The sequence below is a fragment of the Podarcis filfolensis genome (assembly GCF_964270895.1).
Source record: "Podarcis filfolensis genome assembly, chromosome: 2".
Taxonomy (NCBI): domain Eukaryota; kingdom Metazoa; phylum Chordata; class Lepidosauria; order Squamata; family Lacertidae; genus Podarcis; species Podarcis filfolensis.
In genome coordinates, this window is record NC_139605.1 from 57,659,578 (window position 1) to 57,686,516 (window position 26,939).

General features: G+C 42.8%; 2 protein-coding genes across 10 annotated transcripts in view; both read left to right on the forward strand.

Moving 5' to 3' along the window:
• The window catches only part of LOC310758022 (ovomucoid-like), a 317,611-nt gene that overhangs the window by 173,474 nt on the left and 117,198 nt on the right, over positions 1-26,939 (forward strand). The window lies entirely within an intron of this gene.
• Positions 1-26,939, forward strand: part of EBF1 (EBF transcription factor 1) — a 373,513-nt gene that overhangs the window by 7,708 nt on the left and 338,866 nt on the right. For all 8 annotated transcript variants that reach the window (XM_083603866.1, XM_083603870.1, XM_083603867.1 and 5 more), the window contains exons 5-6: positions 13,117-13,190; positions 22,831-22,899. In XM_083603866.1, coding sequence (XP_083459992.1) covers positions 13,117-13,190; positions 22,831-22,899 — 143 coding nt within the window. The remainder of the gene's footprint in view (positions 1-13,116; positions 13,191-22,830; positions 22,900-26,939) is intronic.

The window sequence follows — 26,939 nt, forward strand, 5'->3', positions numbered from 1 at the left end:
GAATAGTCTGCCATCCTTCGCTTAAATGCGATGGTGAGATTTAAGCAGCCTGAATGCAGGATTGCAGCCTTTGTAGCATTTATAATATAGATATTACAGGCTATAATCACCTTTGGAGGATGTCTCAATTCTCCCACCCACTTCTGTATCTAAATCTGCAGTGAGGAAAAAATACAGTATCTTTTTTTGAGTTTGGGGTGGGATCGAAGAGTATCACTGACAAATAACATGGACAGAACCAAGATCTGAGGGAGAATGTTGCTACAGAACTATATTAAGAAGCCTCTTCTGGATGTGAATGTAGAAAATAGCAAGCTGGTGGATACAAGTGTGTTGTGTTATTTGCTTCCTTGTTAGGCCCATGAATGTGCTCAGAAGTGGCACATGTGCCTTTAAATATAATCAGTGGCTGTATCAGTTTTTGTGTGTGTGGTGATCTGATTATTATTTCTGGAAAGCAAAGACGCTTGCTAAATTTCTGCTCGAAACAAATTTGCTTGGGAGGTCTTGAAGCCTGTGCGCTAGTTAATCAAGGAAGGAAGGTCAGTGCTACACAGGGCTTGCCAACGTGTCCAAATGTGGAGACATCGCTAGCGGTTTAGCGCAGAGTGTGCATAATATATAGGAGATTCCCGAGTAACTTTCAGCTTGTAATTAAATTGTGCAAAGCCTGGTTGGAAAAAAAAAATCTTTAATCTTTAATGCAAGTTAAACATATATTGTCAACCTACTTAGAGGGGCAGTATTCCAGTACACACGACTCAGAACAAATTGGATAATGGAGTGATGACTCCGAAATGAAACTGTGGCAGGAGCATGCATGCCTTAATGGGGTGGCGTCAGCGGGAGACTTGCGCACGTGCCTTCGTCAACAATGACTGTCCTACAAGGCAGTCACTGTTTCAAAGACATTTGTTGCAAATATTTTTTTTTAAAAAAAATATATCTGAAAAGGTTAATGAAGAAATAGGTTGTCCCCTTTGCCTCTAGGAATGTGTCAGTGAAGAGACACCATTGAAGGGAAAGGGTGGTTTAAATCTATAGTGATATTGACATAAGCATGTAGGTAACTGAACTGATCATTTAATTCAGAAAAATAAACTTTAATAGATGGTTTATTATCTACAGTGATTGCAATCACTTTCATTCAATTGTATTATTATTATTATTATTTCTTTGTTTAAATGTCTGGATGCTTGAGACTCTCTGTATGAAAGTCATGGACAGATGCTGGGCTTGAGATATTGCTTTTTAAAAAAATAAAGCAGGTCGTAATAGTGTTTTATGAGTCATGGATATTATCCCAACTTCATCTGTATGGTTTTTTTTTTAAAAAGACCCTAAAGCCTAAGAATAGACAAGGGTATATTTTGGGTAGAAATCTTGAAATAGTTACTCATGAATAAGCCATTGTTGGCTTAAATGGGACAGTACCTGCATGCAACTGCTTGCCTATATTTAGCAGTCTCTGATGCTGCCTAAGAAATTAGACTTGGGTCCTGGTATAGTGACACAGCTTACCCCAGCTGGTCTTCAGTGAGAGCTGATTTAGGCTTATGGGCATTGATTTTGTCTCTGCATGCATATAAGCAAACACCCAATCTTACTTCCCTTGCCCCGAACATGTGAATTTGTCCCAGAAGTTTTAACATTGGTCAGGCCTTCAAGTGTGTGCATGTATCATGTTGTGTTTTATGTGTCTATATTGCACTTGACATTGGATGTATTGGCAATGTAAAGCTGGATGCCATGGGTGCTTCTCAGCTCTGGAATGATGTGCATGTAAATATACATGTATGCAACCTGATAAAAAATACCCTTCACTGAACAACGTTAAGTTCTCTTCAGTGCTGAGAGCAGATCTTCTCACAGTTCAGTCCTAATGCACTTCGTAGAAATAAGTAGAGCTGTTTCCTGCAGAACTTTCCCCCATGTAAGGCATTCTAGATGCTATATCAAACATTGTTTCAAATAACTCTAAAGATGTCTGTTCCCTCCCCTCCCTGCCGCTGAGCATGATGCACATGGTACATATGTAGTTTTCCATTTTTGCTCCGATCCTGCTGTGCCAATGCACACAGGTATTCAATCAGCTCTCTGCTCAGCATATTGCGTGGTTCTGTGGCTGGCACATAGGCGATTAAAATATTATGAATTCATTCAGAAAAGAACTCTGCAGAATCTGAGCTATTGAGCACAATGCGCCTTTGAAAACGCAAGAAAGAAAGTTTGCAATCGAGCCAGGTTCCAGCAGCTTCAGTGTTCCTTTGGTTGCATGTCAGAAAGTGCAGGTGATTTTAATTTCCTCATACGGAGAAGAATGCAGAAGTCTGAAATTTGCATGCATGATCAGGACCTGTGTGTTTGGGAAAATGTAAACTCATCACAGTGGAAAATGTGTTGTTTGGAGTCTGGGGGTGAAAACAAAGCTGAGGATTTTGGAGCGACTGCCTGGGCCAGATGGCCTAGTGCATTCCCAGTCTGGCAGCCCAACTGCTCCCTCCTGTATAATATACAGCCATTTGTTCTGGGATATTTACGCTAGAGTTGTTTCCATGTGAATGTTTGAGAAGCGTTGAAAACGAACATATTAAGGGGGGCAAGAATTTTATTTAATTCATGTGAATTCAAGTTGATTAGCGAGCCAACATGCCAGGGATGAGAGAATGAGAACAATGATTAGTGTCTTTTGGTTTAGGGCTGTTGAGCAAGAAAAATAATCGCTATATTTTGGGGGCCAGTCTGGGAAATCCCTTGTTGCTCTACCCATTAAAACATTATAGCAAATAATGAGAGGCTGCTCTGCAGCCGGAAATCAGAATTAGTGGCTGGTTAAATATTGCAAGTGGAAATTATTTTAATCCAGAATCTAAGCACTCATTCCTAAATATTTCCAAGGCTTTATCAATACAACATGATAGTCTGAACCCTTATGATTCGTATTTTATGATTGTCTAAATACTCTTTGCCCCTTCTCCAGACGTAGACCTATGGATTCAACTTGATGTATAAAATGCTTCTTTTATCTGGACACCCATTTGTCTGCATAATGTTAGATAGCACTCAGATATCCCAAGTGGTAAGAGATAATTTGCTGGATATAGGGACATAGGGATTGGTTCGTGACCATTTATGCACATTGGGTTACTGTATATCCAGCGGTGGTGTTCAGCTAACAGAAGACTGCTACCAGCAGAAAGGGGATTTTGGCAATTTGGGGCAATTATCCCACCCATCCCTGCAGCCCCCTAACCTTCCATAAATATGGTGCAGAGGTTTGGAGGGGGAGAGGTAGAAATTGCTAAAAAAACAACTTATTGCCCTATTCTGCACATGAAAACCTTACTCCCTGCTCAGCAACATTGTTGGATACAACCCATGGGCTCCAATCCAGCTAAAGTTAGTTGCTCCTACGTAACATTGCAGCTAATGGAACAAGTTAGTTATGACTGTAGAGCACGTCCCGCTGGAATATCCAAATCTGTGCATTTAAACCCCCCCCCAGTGTGGTTGGATATATATCCCAATGAGTCAGAGGTCCTGTTCTGGAGGGGATTGCACTCCTACTAGTGCACCAGTGCATAGTTTAGGTTGCTCCTAGAATAATTTTTGTTGATGAGCACCTCTTTTCAGCTTTGGCTGGTTCACCAGCTGTTGCCGTCCTATGACAGGGAGAACTTGGCTACTGTGGTCCATGTGCTGATAACCTCATGTTTGGATTACTCTATGTGAAGCTGCCCTGGAAGTTTTGTTGCATGTGGCTAGGCTCCTGTCAGAGCAGTGGTGGGCTTCAAAATTTCAGTGGCTCCCTGTGCAACACCAAAATTCACCCCCTTCCACCTCTCACTTTCTGTTATTCATCATTGTTGCTGTTCCCTCTTAGTTTGGCACCCAGTGTGGGCGAACCAGTCGTGTTCCCTTAAATCCACCTCTGGTCAGAGGCGGCCTGCAGTGAGCACAAATTGTGGAAGAACTGCAGTGGCATCTAATATGTGACTGAGCCAGTTTCACGGTTTTGGTACTTGTGTACAGAAAGCCCCAAACAACTTGGAAACTCAATTCCTGGGGGAACACTTGTGCCCCTATAGACCAGCCTGTATATTAAAGTCAGCTAAGGTGGCTCTCAACAGCCTCACCATTTTTTGATATTTGTTTGGCAGCGTTGTGGAAGAGAGGCTTCTCGGTGGGGGCACCTTGCCTTTGGAATGCTCTTCCCTTATAATAGGATGGATGCTGATTCTGTTCTGCTTTGGGCACCAGGCTTAGGCCTTCCTCAACATTTAATGTCAGACTATTTGTCCTGACCTCTTCGGGTTGCCGTGCATTTGCTCCTGTTCTTAAGCTGTTGAGTATTTTTTGTGTTGCTTTTAACTTGTAACCCACTTTGAAATCACTAGCAATGAAGAGCAGGATAGAAATGTTTTTAATAAGTAGTAGTAGTATGTATATATATATGTATGTATGTATGTATGTATGTATGTATGTATTTATACCCCGCCCATCTGACTGGGTTTCCCTAGCCACTCTGGGCGGCTCCCAACAGAATATTAATAACACGATAAAACATCAAACATTAAAAACTTCCCTAAACAGGGCTGCCTTCAGATGTCTTCTAAAAGCCATTTATTAAAAGTTATTTCTAAATTAATAAACATAATGGTCCTAGTTGGAGGTAAGGGGAAAGGATTTAATTGCCCTTTTAATATACTTTTCCAACCTCCTATCAAGACATACCCCAGAGTTAAAACTATAAAAGGCAAACACACCCACACCAGGGGGAAATTGCATCACATGGTTGTCTATTTCTTTACCCATGTGGGTTATGGTGTACATTTGCAAAATTATTTTTAGTACTACAGTAGTCTAACTTTATACTGGGGTACTTTCACTTCACTTCTTCCTAATTTATTGATCTTCTTTTGTAACTGGGTTTCACGGGAGCAGAGCCCTGCATAACTGACAATTATCCCACCAAAGGTCTTGGTTTCATGAACAGAGCATAAAAAATATTTGGAAATATTTAGATCAATACACCATTTTCATTTAATGCATACAATAGAAGGTGTGTGTGTGTGTTTAAAGGAATCGTAATTTAGCAACTTCCTGTAGTGGGACCTGAGTTTCTGTCAGCTGCAAAGATCTGAGACTGTTCTTCCTTCCGTCCTGAAACCAACTGTTGTAAATGTTTGCTGCCATGGTTTGTGAGCACAGACGGCAACCGTAAGCTAACCAGTCAGCCCCACACTTCTTATATTGTGCCATTTGCGAGAAGAGGTAACATCCTAAGGGTGGCTTAGAGAGCCAAAATAGAGTGGCACCTTGTGTATCCTGTTATCTGATAATTCATAAACAGGGGGGTGGGGATTCTTTTGGTCTTCCAGGTCCTTCATTGCAGCTTAGAGGTCTGCAAACTTATTCTTCCGAAGAAATCTAGTTTTCCATTTTTTAGCCTTGGTAATGGTGCAAGGGAAGGATAACAAGAGGCTGTTCTCCACAGGCCCTTAATGATTTATATATCTGCAACATTCTAGACACTCACATGTCAAGTTTAGCCAAGTAACGCCAGCTTATTGAACAAACACTAAGGACCACTTCTTGCAATTTCTCTGCCCAAGACGGTTTCTTTCCTCCCCTTTGACTGGATTTCACTCTGCAGCAGGCAAAGTGTTCATGGGACTTGGCCATTGAGAGCATGGCCTGTCCCCTTTTTGCATGCTCTTGCTTTTGGATGGTGTTGGTCATGTGCACTGCACTGTTTCTGCATGAACACATGGTGCATCAACCTGCTCAACATAGTTGACACAGATCTAATTTCCCTGGTGCTTGTGCACAGATCCTAAGCACCTTGGATGGACCAGGCTCACATATAATGTAGGAGCAACCTTAGCAGGAATGTTGCATCAGTGTGTTTGTAGGTGTCCCTTATGTCAAGTTGGACCAGCTTCCTAAGCATTGTCTAAACTGACAGGTAGTGGCTCTCCAGGGTTTCAGGCAGGGAGTTTTTCCAGGCCTACCTGGAGATGCCAGGGACTGAACCTGGGACTTTCTGCATGCAAAGCAAATGCTCTGCCACTGAGCTAAGGCCCTTCCCAACACTTGCATGGCATTTAATGCAATTCATTGAGCAGCTATTATCAGTAAACAATCTGAAATGCAGGTAAAATTGTGTTTGGTCAAATAGGCTCCTAGAACTGGCTTGCCTTTTTGTTCTTGCAAAGAAGGAAATACTGAGGAGCATCTGCACAACCCAACAAACGTGTGTGTGTGTGTGTGTGTGTGTGTGTGTGAGAGAGAGAGAGAGAGAGAGAGAGGGGGGGGTTAGGGTTGCCAACTTTCAAATCGGGCACATGCAGCTCTCTCTTCAAGCACAGTTTGATAGGCAGCAATTGGCAGGTGATAATGCTTAGCTGCAAAAGTGGTGCCTGCTGATTTATGCAAATCAAAGCTTTGATATAGGGCAGGAGAGGGTTGCTTTTGCTTTTATCTAGTTGGCAATCCTAAAGGAAATGCAAAACTTTTGGTAACCTCTATATGTGGCTCATAGAATGGGAGCTGAAAGAAGTAGGCAGCGTCCATCTCCCGGCCATGCTCGAGTCTTCTGTTTTAATACATGCAGTTGCCTTGATAATAGCTGAGTGCAAAGAAATTGAAGTGAGCCCCTAGTGCATCGCAAGGCTAAGGATGTTATGCACGTAAGCAAAAGGACTGCTGATGTTAAACACAACAGACAGGTGATTAGATACCACACTGTTGACTCTGTTTGTTCATTATTGCTATTTAGCTGGGTTTTGTTTTTTAAAAAGTAGGTACCTGGAGGTTAAGTAAGCATAGCAGATGCATGGAGAGGAAGTGAAGAAAGGGAGGGAATTAAGTCTGCTTGCTCTTATTTGTAGCTGCTAGTGAAGCTGATGTTGCTGCAATTAAACTCACATTGACTCCGGTGCCAGCAAGATTGGCAGCTGAGCATGCACAGTGGTGGGGCTTCAACATTTTCAGTTCTTACTTAAGTAGGGGGTGGGATCCTTTGGGGCCCTACTGTGCTGTATTAAATGCAAAATCAATTATTCAGCGCAAAACACCATTGCCCCAGCTTCGCTGGCTTTTTGGCAGCACCCAGATAACCTGACATATCAAATGCAATTAAGCCTTTGGTATTCTTCCATTCCTGCGGTCAAAAAGTCCACTCTTGATAACATAAAAACCCCACAGCATCAATCACCCGTGTTGCCTTTTGATTCTAGGAAGATTTTTTAAAAAATCTAAACCTGCAAAAATCACAGTAGACTAAAACTTCATTTATTTAAATAATAGATTTATATTAAATGAACCTGTATCTGGTCATGATGATTTGCAGGTAAAGCTCTACTTGTAAATATTCCTTAAAAATTCCAAGAGGCAAATCATTGTGTGTTTTTTAAAAGCACCATCTGATGTAGGAATTAGTACCAATGATTCTAGTGCAGTATAGTGTTTACTTGCACAGATCCAGAACTCTGTGTGCACTCCAGTGTGCACCCAGACCTCCTTACATGGAGTGGTTTCCTCATTCACTTTAATTGTGTGCAAGACTCCATCCACGGGAATGTTTTTCTGCCTCTCTGCACAGCAGATCCCCCTCACCTGCAAGAGATCTCTGGATCACCACAAATGCTTTTAACATGAGGGTTTCTCTGTGTTTCCAAGCCTAAGGACTTGTAAGTTAGAGCTGGTTCAAGCAATTCTGCGAGGCGCGTGGCTGAGTCTGGTTGAAACTGCCTCACGGCACCTTAGGGAGATGGGATGTTTCAAACCACCCCTAGTTCTCCTTGCACATCCAAAACCCACTTCATTTGCATGCACTGGCTTTGCACGTACAGAGGGATTTTGACACGGAGTGCTTTCAAGTAAGTCACCATTATGGAAAAGTATGAATCAGCTCAAAGTTCCACTGAAGCCAGTGAGATGTGCCTGTAAATAGGTGAGTGGATATGGAGTTGTCTAGCCCAGTGCAGTTCACTCTAACTCAGTAGTGGGAGCCAGATGTGGCCCTCCAGGGCCTCTCTATCTGGTGCTCAGCAGCCCTATTTCACACCTTCAAATTATTATTTTTTTGCCTAACTGGAATGTATCCTTGGACAGATCATGCCTCTTGGTTGCCTGGAATGAAGGATATATAGAGGTGTGTGTGTGTGTGTGTGTGTGTGTGTGTGTGTGTGTGTGTGTATGTAAACAAGCCCGCTGTATAAAGGTAAACATTTGCTGGTTCCCACAATTTTGCTTCTCACCCCTGGCATGGGGCCCCCTGCCATGTGCCCAGATGGCACTGTGGACATTGATCAGATACTTGCTCTAACTGGCATCAATTCTTAAAGACTTCAGACACCAATCCTTAGCAGCCCTGATCCCCAAGATCTGCTTAAATGAGAGATGCTGATGGTTGGACTCGGCATGCAACTAACTTGCAATGCTACCGAGCTGCATCCCTTTCTCTAACCATTTTCCCCCTTGCAGTACTGAGCTCAGATCCTGCTAAGCATGTCAGGATGGGAAGCCAGTGGCTTTTCAAAAGGGAAAAGAGAAACGCATTTGGTACACAAAGCCCCAGTGGGTGAAACAAGTGGAACAATATATGCAAAGGAGTACAGGCTGAAATCCCTCTGAAATGCAAGCTAAGATCTTGGTTGATGAGAAAGGGATAAGATCTGGACCCAGGGAAGACCCCTCCCCCAAACCCTCTGCAATAAAGTTAGATGCTGAGAAAGTCCCTCTTTACAAGCTCTGTTAGAGTTTTCTTAAAAAGTGACGTTGGCATAAAGGCTGCAGAAAGCTACAGCAACATCAGTGCTATTATTTATGGCACTACTAAATCATATTAAAATATAGTATACCGTACTGGAGTGTGATAATACTATGTTTAAGCAATTACTTTTGCTGGCTAAGATTCATGACTGCTGCACAGGCAAACCTCACCCCCTCCTATCGCTTTCAGTGGGCAACCTTTTCAAAAGCAAAGTTACCGCAGTGCCAAGCCGTCTCATTTTATGCATGGCTTTGTTCCGCTTGTTTAGCTGTACTAGTTTGCTTGAGCTGGCCACACACACACACACACACACACACACAGGAATTTTACTTGTTGGTTTGTGTTAGGGATGCCATGAAATGACTTACACTTTTAAAACCAAAGTTTTTATGCAGTACCCTTTTTAGTAAGGGTGTGCCAAATGATGCTGCGGACTGCAGCTCTGGCATCATAGAATTGTGGAGTTGGAAGGGACCACAAGAGTCATCTTCTTCAACTCCCTGCAATGCAGGAATCTTTTGCCCAACATGAGGCTCAAACCCACAACCTGAGATTAAGATTGTCATGCTCTACCAACTGAGCTATGTGCATTTTAATTTATTTATATATTTGAATGTTTATGACCCCCAGTTTTTCATAAAATATATCAGGGCAGCTTACAACATAAAATGCAATGGAACCTATCTACAAATGTCTATAAAGCATAATGAAAAACATCAATAAAGCATCAGTAGATATTGGCTGGTATCTACTGATACTTTGTAAATATACTTTGTCTCTTTGAAGCAAATGGGAGTACGAGGCTAAGTTAGGTGTGAGACACATTTATTTGTATACAGTACATCTTGAAACGATTCACTCATAGACATGAATATTGCCTAAACCTGTAATAGGAAGCTGGTTATAAGTCATTCAATGACTATGCCGCCTAAAGTGCTACAACTCCCTCTTGAGGAAAGCTAATTCCACTATCTACCTCCAAAACAAAACAAAACACTCTAATGGCCTTCCTTAGTTAAGATAGTCAAAATCTTCATTTTTAGGAAGGCTTTGGGGACATAAACTGTTGTTTCCCTTTTGAAGTAGTTTCAATGGCTGTGGTTACATTGTTTTTGATGGTTGTTGTTGTTTATTTAAAAAAGCACATTCTACTCTCTCTGTTGTTTTAATGTTTTATAGCTGTTGTTTTTCTTTCCATTGCCAAATTGTTTTTTAAATGGTTAAGTTATTGTTTCAACTTGCATCATTAACTACCTTGGGCTCATTGAGGAAAGGCAGGCTATAACCATTTTGAATGAATGAATGAATGAATGAATGATAGCAAAATGGAACACCCATGTTCATAACCAGTGTACCTGACATAAGAACAGGTCAGTGGGAATAACTGGCTCCTGGAATAACTGGAATTGCTCGGCCACTGCAGGAGACAGAGTGGGCTAGGCAGAACTTTGGTCTGATTGAGCCAGGGCAGTATTTTCCTGTTCTTGCATTATATAGAAGCATCGATGGAAGATGCAGAGGTGGTTTTATGGCAGTGCGACCACTTCCCCCGCACTGGGCACCCAGTGCAGAGGGAGCCTGGTAAGCACTTGCTCAGCTAGGAGAAGGAGACGTGAGGGCTCTGACAGGGTCCTAGAGTCCTCTCACCTTCTCAAAGCCTAATTACTGCTTTGGGAAGGAGGTAGGAAGGTTCTAGGACCCTTCCAGAGCCCTCCTACCTCCTTCCCAAAGCCTGGCATGGCATGAGGGCTGGGGTGGCAAGTTTTGGCCTAGCTTAGGGCACCACAGTACCAAAGTCTGCCCAGGAAGATGCACATGTGGTTCTGTAGGTCATCATGCTATTTCACTCATTACTGGAGACAGAAGACAGGAAGATGCACCTCTATGCAGCACCTAAGTTACTGGTGAATTTGGAAGCATTTCCTGCCTGTGGTTGGTAAAGCACAGGGGGAGCACATGAGGACAAAGGACAAGAGAGCTTCTGTATTTTTAAGAACCGTTGTGTAGAGGAGGGCTTTCTTGCCGTCGCAGGATAAGCCGCTCCTGCTGAAAACACCCCCTTTCTTTGCAACTAGTAAAGACAAATACAGGAGCCCTGCCCTCCTCTGCATCTGCTTACCCTAGTAAAAGGAGTTTACTAATGGCCTACCTTTAACAAGATGGCACGAAAGGTTAAGTATTGCAAATGCAGAGCTCCATCCTGCAAAAACATATGCCCCTGCACAGCAGTACACCCTGCATGAGGTTGTTTGCCATTTTTATTGGACCTCAATAAATAGCTTGTTGCAGGTTTCAGCAGCCAGCCTTTTCTTTTAGGGTTGCCAACTATTGAACTGAACCCCCCCCCCCCCGCCGGCCATAGCTGTTCCTTTACCAGCCATTTGATCAGCATCAATTAGCAGGTGAGGGCAGTTCTGTGCCATAAAAATCTTTGCCTGCTGATTGCTGCAGAATAAAAAGTCTTTTAAAGGGCCAGACCAATGATTTTGTGTTCTAGCCCATTAGGCTTCATAGTCTTATGGAGGATCCTTTCTCTTTAAATAGCAACAGTGTATTACTTCTGCAGTGTTTGGGGGCTGAAGGGGGACATGGGTGTCTGCCCCAAAGTCCTTCCCTGAGATTCTATTTGTTTTCTCTTTGTTGTGCAGAGTCATATTCCCCCCTCCTGTTGTGTACATGTTGTGGGGGGGGGGACTGTAAACTTCCTTCAGATGGCGCATGGATTTCTGTTGTGATGTAGAATGTTGCTGTGTGCAAATGGCATAGTGGCACAGCTTCCCCTTCCTTGTCAGTTTTTGCAGCCCAGGCTGATGCTTTATTTATTGACTCAGCTGTAAGCTCCACTGACTTAGAGTTAGCCTGTGCAGGACTGCACCCTTAAAGGTACAGGAGCAGGCGGAATGGGCAGACCAGGACAGCTTGAAGTCCCACCGTTTAGAAATGATTTATTCCACACATTCTGTGGCAGCAAAAATCTGGGCTGGCCACCTAGAGAACACGTGATAGGGATCCGCTCCCTGTGTGCTGTGTGGCTGTGTGTGACATGCATGTTTGTAAACATGTACTGATCACGTACCACTTTGAGGCATTTATTTAATGCATCCTAGGCTAGAGCTAAATGCTGCAAAACAAACAACATTCCTAACCCTGGGCTTGTTTGGTTATTGCATTTATACCCCATCTATTTCCCCCCAAGGAGGTGATGCACATGGTTCTCCCCCTCTTCATTTCATGCCCACAACAGCCCTATGAGATAGGTTAGGCAGAGAGGTGGTGACTGGCCCAAGGTGACCCAGTGAGCTTCTTAGTAAGGTGGCGATTTGAACCCTGGTCTCCCAGGTCCTAGTCCAACACTCTAACTGCTGCACCAACACTGGCTGCCAAGTTTACCCCTGACCCCAGTGTGGGGACAACTGCTGGGTGAATTGGCAGATAGCATGAGGGTGCTTAATCCTTCTGCTGCCACCCAGTTCTCCCTTCCCCCTCTCCTTGTGGCTTGCTTCTTCCCCCTTTTTTCTGACCAGCTAGATCTGAGCCTAGAAATATGCATGGCCAGCGGTCAGGGATGATGGGAGTTATAGCACAGCAACATCCAGGCGACCGCTACCTCCTCACCTTGGATTAACATATCGTGTCACATAAGGTGTATGCCTAAACAGATAACGCATGAAGCAGACTTAAATACTGACATGGCATTTTAGTTACAGATAGGTATTGGTGCTTAGTCTCTTGTTTTCCAGAACTTGTTTGTTTGCATTGACAGGAATTTACTCTCCTTTAATTTGTTAGCATAGTTAACTAGGCTGGAGTTTTACAGAGCACGTTGTGAATCAGGTTCTGTGCTCTGGTAGTAGCTAGTTAAGTGTACAGCCATGCTTTTTGAATTAAAAATATATTAACTTTTTCTTTTTATGAATAGGCCCCATAGTGTTCTGAGCTTTCCTGGTTTTCCCGCCCCCCCTCCTCCCTGCTATTAAGTTTATATTTTATTCTGAATTGAAAAGAACATTGTGGTTGTCTTGACTACTAAAAAAGCTTATCCTACACACCGCTCAGAAGATGTGCATAATGCATCGGTTAAAACAGAAGGGGGGGGGGGGAGAGAAAAGCGCAGAGCAAAGCTCTCACTCTGCTCCGCTTCTGGGACTCTCCAGCAACAAATCTCGAGGCAATTTCTGCTAGGATGCCGTCTGTTTAAGCAAAGCTAACTGGCTTGCCACATTGTTATGCATTCATGTGCTGTGTCGGTGATCATTTTCTCCAGGCACATTCACTTTGCAGGTTAAAAATAAAATTTAAAAAATAAAATCCCCCTTCCTGTTTCTCTTTCTTTCCAGGCGATAGTGTACGAAGGCCAAGACAAGAACCCAGAAATGTGCAGAGTTCTGCTCACCCATGAAATAATGTGCAGGTAAGAAAGCTCCTGTCACCATTTAATTAGCAAATACAAAATTAATTCCTGTCTCAAAAAAGAAAGCGGGGGGGGGGGGGGATGAAAGTAGGTTGATCCTGTAACTATTTTGGAATGAAAGCATCACTTTCTTTCCTTCCAAGAAGCCCAAAATAACACAGTTTTACGTCTGCAATTAGCAGCAAAGCCCCAGTCATCATACACATTTTCAATTATTTATTGGAGCTCAATCCTCAACAATGTATGAGAAGCTTCCGTTTAGACACTGTAGCCTTAATAGGCGCGGGAAATGTCTTCACACCAAAAATGTTAGCATCTAAATTGCTGCCTTTCGAGGAGGAGTCATTATCCAGCAGAATCTACCAGCAGTAAAATTGCCATGTTAGGCCGCTGGGATCACGATGGGCTTTCATTCAGCCGGACCGAAAGGCAGAGGATGTTGTCATCTTTTTACGGATTTACAGGTTTATTCTCAGCAGCGAGATGCCATTTCGGCTGCCTGGGAAGGGCGTTTTAGGGGGCCAGGGAAGGGAATATGGTCTGTGGTCAAGGTGATGATATCTGTAATGCAGACATAAGGCTTGGATGCCGCAAGGACTCTGGTGCTCGGGTTTACTATGGCTTCTTCGTTTCAATGGGACCATTCATGGGAGCAAATTTACACCCATTTTGAAGCCTTGGATAAGAGGCCATTGGCTCGACACAAGGTTTGTCCTTGTTTGGAAATATTTCCACATGTGTTTCTATCCAGGGCTGGCTTCTTTGGATCTGGCAGAATTAAGCAACAGCAACTCTACTGGGGCTATTTGGGAACTGATCGCAGCATCTTTTTTCTTCCTTAAAAAAAGAAATAAAGATGTGGGTCTTTTGCTTTTCCGATTCCATGAAGGATTGCATTAGGGTGCTGCCAGCTTTTGCACTGGGCTCCTGTGCCTGTCCCTTTAATGGCAGTTTGATTGGCAGCACTTAGCAGGTGAGTACGTTTAGCTGCAGGCCATGAAGAGCTCTGCTGCTGATGGTTGCTGCAGAACAAATCTCTCTTAAAGGGAATAGGCGAGGCCTTTTCTTTCCTAAGCCATGTGACAAACTCTCAGCAAGATCCGCAAGCTCATGCTAATGGGCATGACCCTACAATTTCAGTGAAGCCAGTGAGTATTTTTTAAAATAAATTTCAGGAATTTCTGTGCAGTGAAACACTGATGTAAGGAGGGAATCCTGGTGAAAAATGGCCCCAGAGCTCCCTTTCCTTTGATTGCTGTGTAGGAGAGGGAATTTCAGTAGAGATAAAGCTTGGATGACAAGCTCCAGTAACTGAAATTCCCTCTTCTATTTGAGGTGCAGGAAACCTTTATTCTATTTCACCTGGATACTCCACATTGAAAAGTGGGAAAGTTCTCTATCAGAAACTCTGGTGTCAATTCTGAAAGAGTGTATTCTTGAAGGTCTCTAGGGGTTGTATTGAATGGATTTGTCCCATGCGTGCAAGTGCTTTCACCTGCAATACGGGTCTTCATTTCCCTCTCCTTTCTGTGCATCCTCCCAATCCACTCAGTTGGTTGGGGGAACCTCCATCACAGATTGGGGTCAGGGTGGTTGGGGGAAGAGGAAGTCCTGTTAGTGCAAGTCGTTCTTGCACTAACAAGACAACTTCATTGGATAAAAAAAGTGAGACATGGGGATCATTTACAGTTTTACTTAGCTTTACTGTGCAGCAGGCAGAAATCCAACAGGTGAAGTTTCCCCATATCTCCATACAGGACAGCACACACGTGTTGAATTTCTGCCTGTTGTGCCACTGTTAAAATTGAGAGCTCCTTGAGGCGAGAACTGTTCTATTGAAGTGCATATAATGGGTGTAATTTGGAGAAAGTTTGAAACACCCATCTCGCAGGGGGGCGGGGAAGGAACTTAACATTGTTTACATTTAAGCAGCACAAATTTCAGTCTGATTTCTCTGGGCTCCAACTATATCAGATAAGACGCTAACCACGCTTTATTGAAGATAGTGACAAAATTCCCCATGATTTCAGTGTGAACAGATGGCACTTGGAATTTTAACACCCACAAGACTTCCTTTCATTTATAGTGCCAACACACAGTAGTCTGTTCTCCTTAAATTATACTAAACTCTACATATTTACTTTAAATAAACCAAAAATGCAAAAATAACTAGATGTTAGCCAATTTTAATATCTGTGTCAGTAAATTACATGGCTGCCAATATACCTTGACATGAAAACAACATTCTAGGCCAAAATTTTGAATTTACTTGATGTAGTACTTGCATTGTTCTTAAATGTGCAATAGATCTTTCAATTTCCCACGGCTTTACAAATGCATGAAGGCAGGCAGAAAAGGACATGTTGCTTGAAATAAGAGGGTAATACCCTGTTAAAATATTTCAGAGCCAATGTGAGCATTCGTAGATGTTGACCAAACTATAAAAGATGCTCTTTTTTCTATCTGGCTGCCTGATCTTAATGCACAAACCTCTGATTGGTTGTACTGATACCACACTTTTCAACAATAAGGAAGGTTTGGAGGGTGTGTGTTCCAGCCTTGGTTTCTCTACCACTCGCTTCCCTGCCTGCTATAAGTGGAAGTTGGGATGTGCTGAATCTGCACCAGGGGTTCAAATGCAGCCTCAATTATAAGCATAAAATTAGAGTCTGTTCCCCATTAATCAGCCCAGCTAATTGCTATGCACTACCATTAGCCATATGGTGTGAAAGACAGCTTGCTCTCTCTAAGATGAAATTTCTTCATTCCAGACATGAAATAGTGAAGGCCCTGTGCTTCAGAATAGCTTGTTTTTGATATTTAATTCCCAAACAACTTTCAGCAGCGCCTTCGATCAAGGCTAACGGCACAATAAAACTTTGAGTTTATGTCACCAAAACCGAATATTTACAAAATGGAAGGGACTGTGTTGTGGAGGAAACAAAGGGCTCAGATGTAGAGGAGAAATCCTGGATGAGTGGAAACGGCAAAGAACTGAATTGAGATTACAAGCGGTTGCTTGTTTACTGCACAGGATTTCCAAGTATCTTGAAGAGATGGTTCTTTTGGTGATGATAAAAATAAGAATAATGCTGATGACAAGAATAGCTTCATAATTCATATTAGAGGAGAATCTTGCAAAGCTAATTTTTGTTAGTGGCCATTGTGCAAAGGAGATATCAAGGTGCAACCCCGACTTCTAAAGAGCATCGTCCTCTTTTCACCATAGAAAATTTGTGTTATCGTCAGCTTGTGTTTACTTTTAAATGGCAGTTAATCAGACAGTTGTCTGGTTGCTTTCTGGCAAGCTTCGAGGTTGGCACAATTCAGGTTCTGGCCCTTTGTTACCATCCCTTGGAAGCAGCAGTAAAAAGGGCAGTCATGTGAATGGGCCCCAAGATCTGCAAGGGGCAGCTTCCTATACCGTACAGTGGTACCTCGGCTTAAGAACGTAATTCGCTCTGGAGGTCTGTTCTTAACCTGAAACTGTTCTTAACCTGAAGCACCACTTTAGCTAATGGGGCCTCCTGCTGCCACTGCACGATTTCTGTTCTCATCCTGAAGCAAAGTTCTTAACCCGAGGTAATATTTCTGGGTTAGCGGAGTCTGTAACCTGAAACGTATGTAACCCAAGGTACCACTGTACTCTCAATGCAACACATTACAGGTTACAGTATTATTTTATTTTATTTTGGGGCTATCGTTCTCATGTTCTAACATAGTATAACCCAGATCATCATTAGCTTCTGAACAGGATGGTTCACCTCTGCTTTTTGTTCTGTGGTGGTTTCAAGACTGATCATTCTCAGAGCACTAAATGACCCAACACACATACACAGAACAAATACCTAGCATTTATACAGTATATGCCAAGCTTCACATTGTTCAGTGCAGAAATCCTTACACAACTGCTGGGTATGGCTGACTGATATTCTCACCATTATATAGATTGGGTGTGTGTGTGGCTACCCAGTGAATTCATGACTGATAAAGACATTTTATCCAGAGCCTTCCTGTGTCATTGCTCACTCTCTTAGGCATCAAATGAGACATGATGTGGGGTTTTTGTGATTGGCTCTCCAGTGCATATACCTCCACAATCCTTTTGATCATTCGATTTCAATTCCAGCATGGGTAACCTGTGGCCATTCAGATGTTGTTGGACTGAAGTTCCCACCCATCCCAGACAAAATGGCTAATGGTCAGGGAATATGGGAGTTGTAGTCCAGCCACAACCTGGAGGACACCAGGTTCCTCACCCTTGCTTTAAGAATAAGAATAATAAGAAGAGTTTGGATTTGATATCCCGCTTTATCACTACCCGAAGGAGTCTCAAAGCGGCTAACAATCTCCTTTCCCTTCCTCCCCCACAAAAAACGCTCTGTGAGGTGAGTGAGGCTGAGAGACTTCGGAGAAGTGTGACTAGCCCAAGGTCACCCAGCAGCTACATGTGGAGGAGCGGAGACACGGACCCAGTTCAACAGATTATGAGTCCACCGCTCTTAACCACTACACCACACTGGATCTTTAATGAGATCAGGGTTGTAGTGTACCATGACCCTGATTGAAATAGTCCTCCTGAAGCCATGGACAGGTGCCCATGTAGCTGACATTAGTTTCAGGCGTGTGTGATTTGGATCAGCCCTGTGCCTCACTTCACTACATCCCCAGTCCAAATTAGACCCTCTCATGGCTGCTTTTAAAGAGGTGGGAAAACATCCAGCGATCCAGTCACAGATATTTCCTGCAAAACCTAGTTTGGTCTGCAGCTCTAGCTTTCTTAAAACAACAACAACCACAACCACCACAACAACTCTGAATCATCAAAATGAATTTGCTTTGAGTTGTATATTTATTGGCATGGTCCATACGTTGTTTTAAAAAACAACAACAAGCCAGTTTTAATGTAGGAGAAGCACTCTTTGTTTAAAGCTCACTCTCACAAAAGTTATGTTTATGAAAATCAATAAGAAATATATATAATGATCATGATGCAGCCAGAACTAAACAATTTTAAATCCTACTGATTTCAAGGGGAGAGAGAAACGCATGCTTAAAAAGAAAAATTAAGATTTAAAAGTGCTTAACTGTGCCTTCATTATGACCTTATTTGTTCTGTTTATGTACCTACATATAAATTCATGCAATAATCAAAGTGGAACTTAGTTCTGAGGGGTCCAACTGCTCCGAGGAGACCCCAGGTTTCTAGGCATGGGTTTGGGTTGAGGCATCAACAAGTGGAATGAGTGTGCTTATCACTCAAGTGAATAAAAATGCAATTCTTTTCAGATTTGACTCATTGTGGGTCCCCGTGCGTTCTCCCTCTATTGCTAACTATTTTAATGCGTGCATTCCGCCCATCCCCTTATCGCTTACTAATTCCTCAGTAGTCTGGGTGGGGCCCTTAGTTTTCAACAGTCGTTTAAAACTATTTTATGTCGATCACTTTTTAATCTTGCATTCATCTTGGAGAGGAGGTGAGGTCACATCTTTAATTAGTACTACTTCTTTGGAAGGGAGTGCTATTTGCAGGGGTTTTTTTTAAAAAAAAGATATGAAAAATGTTTCTAGCAGTACATGAGTGTGGGGGTGTGGGGGAATATGACACGGTGGTGTGAAAATTGATAGACAGTCCTCAGATGCTGATATGTCTTTAAAGTTATTTTTTACGGAGCAGAGAACAAATCAACGGTTCTCGTTATATTTGGCGCAACCAAAACAATGCCAATTCCCCACAGGTGTGGAAATCCATTCATCTGTGAAAAAGTAAAAAAGTTTGAAGCCCTTTATAGCTGCTGTGAGCTTTCTGCCCTGTGCAAAGAGTTGTGTGTTCTTTCCCATTTTTATTTTCGTAAAACTGCTTAAACAGTCTGGTTTTGTAAAAGGCGCTTCTGTTATGCTTAGTGCCATTTATCATTTTATTGCCAATCTTGGTGGGTCCCCATACATTATTCGCTATATTGTTGCACAGCACAAGCAAACCTTTGTCGCTCTCCCTGGAGAGCTATTTATATGGCACGACACTTCCAAGAACTCTACTGGGGAAAAGAAGTCTATCTTCACACACAGTTGGTATAGGGTGAGCTTCTAGTGAGGGGCTGAATTCTGGCAAGATTCAAGTCACACATTGAATATTGCTGGTCCTCTTCACCCTTCACTTCCCTGCCTTCCTGAACCCTGGCCTTCCCTTTAGCATTTTTGATGGGAGGCCAAGAAGCCAACAGCATATACTGCTTGCATGTAAATTTCCTTTATCATATCAGTATCTGATCCCAAGTGCTTCTGTTCAATACTTCCCCTCACACACACACAGGGCACAGAGCAGCCCTGTCACAATAGCCATGTCATGTGAATAACACATGAGGAATGCTGCCCTAAGACGTTTTGCTCCCTAAAGCAGAGTCCAAACCCCCCTGCTTTACCCTACTACGATTATGTCATTCAGGTAGCAATTTGCCCCTTCCTCCATCCACCCTGATGGTGCCACTTAAAACAGGTTGCTTCACCCTGCTGTATGATTGGTCCAGCTTTGTGTATGTGCTAGGAAGTAGCGTGTGATTTAGTGAGGGTGAAGAGGGGGGTCTCCACATGACGGTTGTTGCCGTGAAGCACCCAGATCATAAAGTGGCTTGAAAATTTCTTTTGGGGGGAGGGGAATGCACGAAGTCTTATATTTGTATATTTAGGCATGCACAAGGACCAAGAGAAAGATACAGAAGGATGCACCTCTCTAACTTGAGGGCCTATAGCTTTGTTTGCCTTCCATGATTCCCTTTTAGGTATCCACAGACACCACAGACTTATTAAACATGGGGTTGAGGACAATGATAGTGTCTATAGCCAAAGCTCCCACCACCCCAGGCATTCCCATTTGCTCATGGGCAGCTTACTGGGCATTGGTATGGCCAACCACTCGGAAAGGTCTAGGCAGCCAGTTGATCTTCCCATTCCCAATATCCACCATGCAGGTGCACCATAGAGATAGGAAAAGGTTAAGAGTGATCCTCGCATGCACACTTCCTGGCTCTGCTCGCAAAGCAAGTCTTTGTACAGAGAGCAGGCACGTCCAGTTTTGTTTTGTTTTTTTAACTAAAAAAATGTCTAGAGGTACGTACTCTCATTTTCCTACTCATATTGAAATACTGCCCCTCAATGAGACCAAATTTAGATTCACAAAATGTTTAAGGGTATGCATACCCCTGCGCCCCCCCCCCAGAAAAAAAGCACTGGGCACGTCCATAGAGATTGGAAAAAGTAGAGAGTGATACTTGCACACATACTGTCTGGTTCTGTTTGCAAAATCCTGGGTGTTTTGGCAAATTCAAAAAACTGAAATCCCCCCTCCCCCCGAAAGAGGACCTGTCTGGGAAAAAGAGGATGTATGGCAACCTTAATCTACTCAGAAGCAAGTCCCACTGAGCTCAGTGGGTCCTACTCCCAGGAAAGTGTGTGTGATATTTTAGCCTAAATTGCAGTGGAAGTAGAATATTTAAGAGCATGTATTATGATAACTTTTTAAAAAAAATACTTCACAACTCTAGCAGGATATGTGGGCAATAATGCACGAAAGAATTAGTTATACCGGGGAAGGCTTAACTTGTCATGGTCTGGCTGGACACAGAGCAGTGGTGGGTGGGGCTGCCATACGTCCAGGATTTCCCGGGCATTACTGGGATTTCAAAGGCAGAAGTGACATATGGGGGGAAATTCCGGAAGGCAGCAGTTTGTCCTATGGCAACCCTAGTGGTGGGAGGCACCAGCTGGTAAATCTCCAAGGGAACCCCTAGGGGAAGAAGGCCCAGAGCCAGGGGGAGTGGTGGTGGGACAACAATGGGTGCTCAGAGGGAGAAGAGGGAGCAGCTTGGGAATAGGAGATGTCGGAAGCAGAAGAGGCAACAGGGTTTGGCGAGCAGAAAGAGGCTGTGGCAGAGAGCAGTCCAGAAGAGGAGGCTGGAGAGGAGGGAGGCTCAAGAGGCCAGGTGGAGGCAGGCTGCTGAAGAAGCCAAGGAGTCTCCCCCTCCTGCTCTCTCCCAGAACACAGAGAGGAGTGAAGAGGGTGGAGCAAACAGAGACAAGACAAAGGAGCACCAGGATGCTGGGGAAGGACCCCGGGGGGAGGCGGAGACTGAGCTGTGGGAAAGTGGGGCGCTTCAGTCTTCACAACTGCCTCATTGGGGCAAGACCTACTCGGGAAGGGTTGCTGTTATCACTAGGCCTGCACTGTTTTGGTTCCTTTCATGGGCGTAGCCAGGATTTTTTTTTGGGGGGGCAGGACTTTTGTTAGGGGGCAGAACCAATGTGATTGGTTAGTTAGTTAAGTATTTCTATTGTTTTACTTGCTCTATGGGTGGCAGCTGGGCCCCCCTTAGCTACGCCCATGGTTCCTTTGACTAAACAGTTAACTTCACTGACACCAGGTGTTTTCTTGCTGACCTGACTCCAGCTCCTGACACCTGTGGCTATTCAGGTGTTATTGGACTCGAAATTCCCAGTAGCCCCAGCCAGCATGGCCACCGACCTGCTCTGGTGTTTGTAATTTGTTTTATTTTTATTTTCTTACATTTATGCCCTTGTTTCTTCTGTCATGGACTCCAAGGCAGTGTACATGTGGCTTCCCAATAGTCACACATCCAGGCACTGACCAGAACAAATTATGCTTAACTTCAGCAAGGTGGTGCCCTCATGTGCCTTTGAACTGTACCATAGGATTTTAAATGTAAAGACCAATACATTTCTTGTTGGCAATTAGTTATGGTAGCCAAAGAGGGTCAGGCAGAATTGGCTTCAGAGACAGATTTGGCTTAGGGTCTATGAATGCCGATCACTATTATTGATCACAGGGCAGTCCTGTGCATTGAATCATGAGAGCCAAACAAGAAATATGAAAATGCATCTCACTATTAAGAGATGATTATTTGAGATGTTGGTATGTTTTCCAGCACAAAGTGTCAAAGTGGAAATAGATCATGATCACACTTGTGTATTACCTGCTAATAAGGTGTAAATGCAAATTTCATGGCCATGTAGCATTTTTGTCTTTATTCCAAACAGGCATCATCCAGCATATGGAACGAAATGTGGCGAGAATGGTCTTAAATAATGCAACATGGAAAACATTACGAATTTCTTTTGCTTTCTGGATTCCAAGCGTTCCCAAACCTTGCTGTCATGTTTACAAACAGCTGCAAAACAATTAGGTCTAGAAATGTTTTTTGTTTTTAAATGAGAAGCTGAGAGATTGAGGATTCTAACAGTCTACAGAACGGGTGCATTCAAACAATCTCTTCTCCATAGGAGTTTTCTGCCTGCTCTCTTTCTAAACTTATCTATGGGACGTCTCGAACCATTGCAACGTAGCTGGAGAAGGTCATAATCATTATCTCAAGAAATCTTGCATTATTATCCCTAAAAAGTGGGATAACCCTCTTTCCCCCTTTTTATTTATTAATTGTTGTTGCTTGCCAGCTGTACAAGATGTTAGACCTAGTCATTAACCCATATGTGACCTTCTACATTCAACTGATTTCCAGACAGGGACAGAACAGTAACTCTAGCTGGCAATGTGAACCCTCCTGTATTTGTAATTATGATTTTGAGAGTGTAATGGCTGCACTAAATCCTCTCCCTTTTTGCTCTGTAGCCGCTGTTGTGACAAGAAAAGCTGCGGCAACAGAAATGAGACTCCTTCAGATCCAGTGATAATTGACAGGTAAGGGCTGCTATCCTTTTCCTTGAATTTATTCGAGCTATTTGTGGTGTGTGTGGTAGTTGGTTTTCTTTTTGTGGGGTGGGGGGACGACGACTCCTCATTATAATGAAACACCTGCCTTGTGTTGCTAATGGGCAAAGAGTGATGTGCGTCCGTGGGCGTAATTTTGTCGTTCATAGGGAATTAGTGATGCTATAAGGTTTTGATTTTTGTGGAAAGGCCATATGGAATGTAACTGTGAGTGGAGGCTCTGTGGAGCGTTCTGGTGCTAGTCTCTGATTCATGCTCCTAAAGGGGGACATTTTTCTCTGCAACTTTCTGCGCCTCGATTCGCATGCTGTGCCTGGGAAGCTTCGGGAATATAAAATAATAATAGTTTGTGATTTATGAAATGTGGTTGGGTGCTTATAAATATTTAACTTTTTACTTTGAAAAATGTTTGAATCATTATCACTTTTTAGCTACAGTAGTTCCCTTGGATGCAATCTATCTAAATTGTAAGGTTTGTTTTATTTTATTTATGCATTAAGATATCTGAAAACGAAAGATTCCTCTGCCCCCCCCCTTTCTCAACAACCCCCCACCCCCGGATTCCAGCTTGTTTTCTTTGGTTTGAGTGCAATTTTGATTGTATTGTCAGTTGATTAATTCATTTTGCCTGTCTTAATTATTACGGTTTCTAAACCGATCCAAATTACTAATCTGACATGACCGAATAAATCACTGTAGAACAATAAATTCGCTGGAGTTGTTGTGTGCAATTTGCACTCGGCAGACTTGCAAATTAGGCAGCGCTGTAGCCAAAGAGTCACTTTTACATTTTAATTATTTAAGCTCGTCATACAGAAACATATGATAAACTGTTACGATGTCGCATTACTTTGTGAGAATTAAGTGACCACGCAAGGCTGATACTGTCCATTATCAGTTAAGAGAAGGAGTACTATATCATTGTGGTGTGGAACTCTTCCTCTTGCTTTGCTGCCTGAGTTAATGTTCGCAACGTTCAATTCATCCTCTTTGTTGGATAGCTCTGAAAGTGCCGTGTGACGTCGGAGCAAGGTGGCATTCTGTTACGCAGTGACTGGAAAGACATGATTGATAAGCCATTGTATTTATGTAGTTTTATGTCTTTGGTATGGCTTTTGAAACAAGAAGTTATGCTTTCATGGCAAATGTCTTTGCAAATTATTCCTGAGTTAGTTTACAGTACAGTAGCAGTGAATTTATATTGCATACTTGCATTGCTGAAGAGCGTTAGGTGAACACAGGAGAGCACAAAAGTAATTAATTAATGTGTCTGTTGTGTATTCAAGGTGTATTATAGTCTGATGGGGTATTAAAGATGGCACTTGCAGTTGCATGGAAAATATATGTCTCCTACATGGTTCTCAACAACGAGATAGTTACTGAACGTAAAATGTGTGTGGTTCTACCTACATATAGATGTGCTGGCTGTGGTTCATCTTAGGAATAAAACCATTGGCACTGACTGCATTTTGGACTAGCATATTTCAGCTTAGTAAGCCAAGAGACGAACAAGCATTTTGCCCATGCGTGAAGATCCTGTGTTCCTCCCTTCATATTGCAAGAAGTCAAATTGCAAAATCTATAATTAACCACAACTTCTCATTTTGTCCAAGCTGAGGAAAAAATGGTTATAAGCTTTGGAGCAAGTGTGGGGTGCTAAAGTGACTTCAAACTGTGGTTTCATATTCTGGCATGTTTCAAAGCCATGGTTTCTTGGAAATGAATGATTGGCAAACTATGGTTAATTAGGTTTGCTGTTTTGCTTGTGTGGATAGGCAAAAGCTGTTCATCTCTTGACTTACTAAGCTGAAATCAGTCATCTGATCCAGACACCCTCTTTTGCATATTGTTCCTCCTCTTAGTAGTTTTGGACAACTTGGGTCATACAGTACTTCACCAGCATTGCAGAACTTTGTGCTGAGGCAGATTAAAAGCTGGAATTTGGTTTGTGGAACTGGGCTCTATTAAACTTTGCCTCACCACACATTTTGAGTGTGAACTGGTTAATCTTTTAAAATTCTTCCCTCGGTTTTAAGTGGTGACTTTGATATGGAAGGTTGATATGACTGTGGTTTGAATAACATCTGATTTTGACCCGCTCCTTTGGGTTGCAGTGGCATAAGAAATTTGACTCAGCTGTGCTGTAATTAGCCTTCCCTGTGTTTTTGAAACAGGATTGAGTTACCTGGATCGCATTAGTGTGGCTTCTATTGTTGCCGCTTAGCATCTGTCCCAGTAGGGTACTTAAAACCTTTTTCTTGGCCAGGGCTAGTTCAAACAATTTAGGCAAAATAAAGTATGCGCTTTGTACAGCTAGTGGCTCTGGTGATGTTACTAGTGACATTTACCCTGTGCATATTATTTCCCTCTTGGCTTAGAAAAGCATGAAGCAATCTATATGAAGCCTGTGTTTTAAACACAGTACTTTACAAATTGTTTTAACATTAAAAAGCCGTCACGAGCTGGAACATATGTTGAGTTGCACTCTGCTGTCACTCTGGCGTGCATAAAATTGTAAGCTATTATGCCAATTGATATGCAAAACCATATTTAGCTATTTTTTATTTGCAAGTGATCCTTCGCGGGACACATTTGGGAAGAGGCAGAGGGTTTGCAAAGATGTTCTCTGATGCCTAGCAGACTGCTCAGTCTTGCATTTGACCTGTATTAATAGAATGGGCACCTTAAATGCTACATTTAAGTAGGCAAGGATCACATTTAAATCATAGACATGTTTCCTTATGAGGATTACTACCTCTTTGCTATATCTGCAGAATACGGTTTTTCAAATGTCTGATCAAGAAGGATACTTATGATTTTTATACACTCTAAATGATATTAGAGCATGTCTGGAAAATTTTGAGTGACAGTAGCCACATGTGAGTATTGACAATTCTGGACAATTGCGAATCTCTGAAAATTCAAAGATACACTGGTGAATATAGGCAGCTTAAAAGCGATTACATTTGTGTGTTATGAAAAGTGGGGATATATGACACATGTAAAACCTTTGTACCTACAGAGTTGTATAACATGCTCTTTTGCCTCCAATTATCATTTATATTCATTTATAATAGTCAGAATGAACTGGAGCCATTTAATCATAAATGTAGAGTGTTGGAACAGCCTCGGCAGATGCACTGGGAAATGACTTTGTATTTAGAGGAGCACGTTTTGATTGCGATCAAAATGACCTTAGGAAATTTTCTATACTCTAGAGATCTGTCTTCCCTCCATACTGTGGCATCAATCTATTTTTCTCATAGGCAGTTTGTAAGCTTTATACCATCAGTTCATATAGCCCAGTATTGTATGGCTGGCTCCAGGCTTGAGGGGAACGTGGGCAAAGTGTCCCCTCTCTTATCGTTGTATCTTATCACCTGGCTACAATGATAGCACTTCAAGGAGTGCTGTGTTGCTGGATTTAGTTACCCTTTAAATTCCCCACAATTCCTCAGAGTGACAAAAAGTTGGGGGCATTGAGAGAAATTAAAGTGGTGGCTTGCTACAGTCACCTGGCGCTGCTCCAAATGCCACATCAGGTGGTGGTGGTGGGGAATTAAGGTTGGAGATGAGTCAGTACTGGGGTCCTGTCAGCTGCTCAAGGATGCCAGACACAGGTTATGAATACTGTTTACGTTGGTCCTTCCCAACCCTACCAGAGTTACCAGGGCATTTGCTTTTACCACAGAGTACTGCTGCGTTATGGCCTCTGTGTGTTTTTGTTGCGTGCGCAACTTAGAGATGCTGTAAAATAATCTCCAACACAATCACACAGATTAAAATAAAAGCCCCAGGGCTGCTTTAAATGAAATCATTGAACTAGTGGGCTTTTCCCCCTCTCCTCCACTGCTGTGTGCCCCATAGCCTCCCAAACCTGCTCCAGAGGGTCAGGAGAGCTCCCAGAACAGTGCAAGGGAGGAGGAGAGGAGATACTGTTTGGTTTTCACGAACAGAAATGCTTGTACTGTACTGACGCAAGAATCTCCTTAGCATTACACTGAACGCAG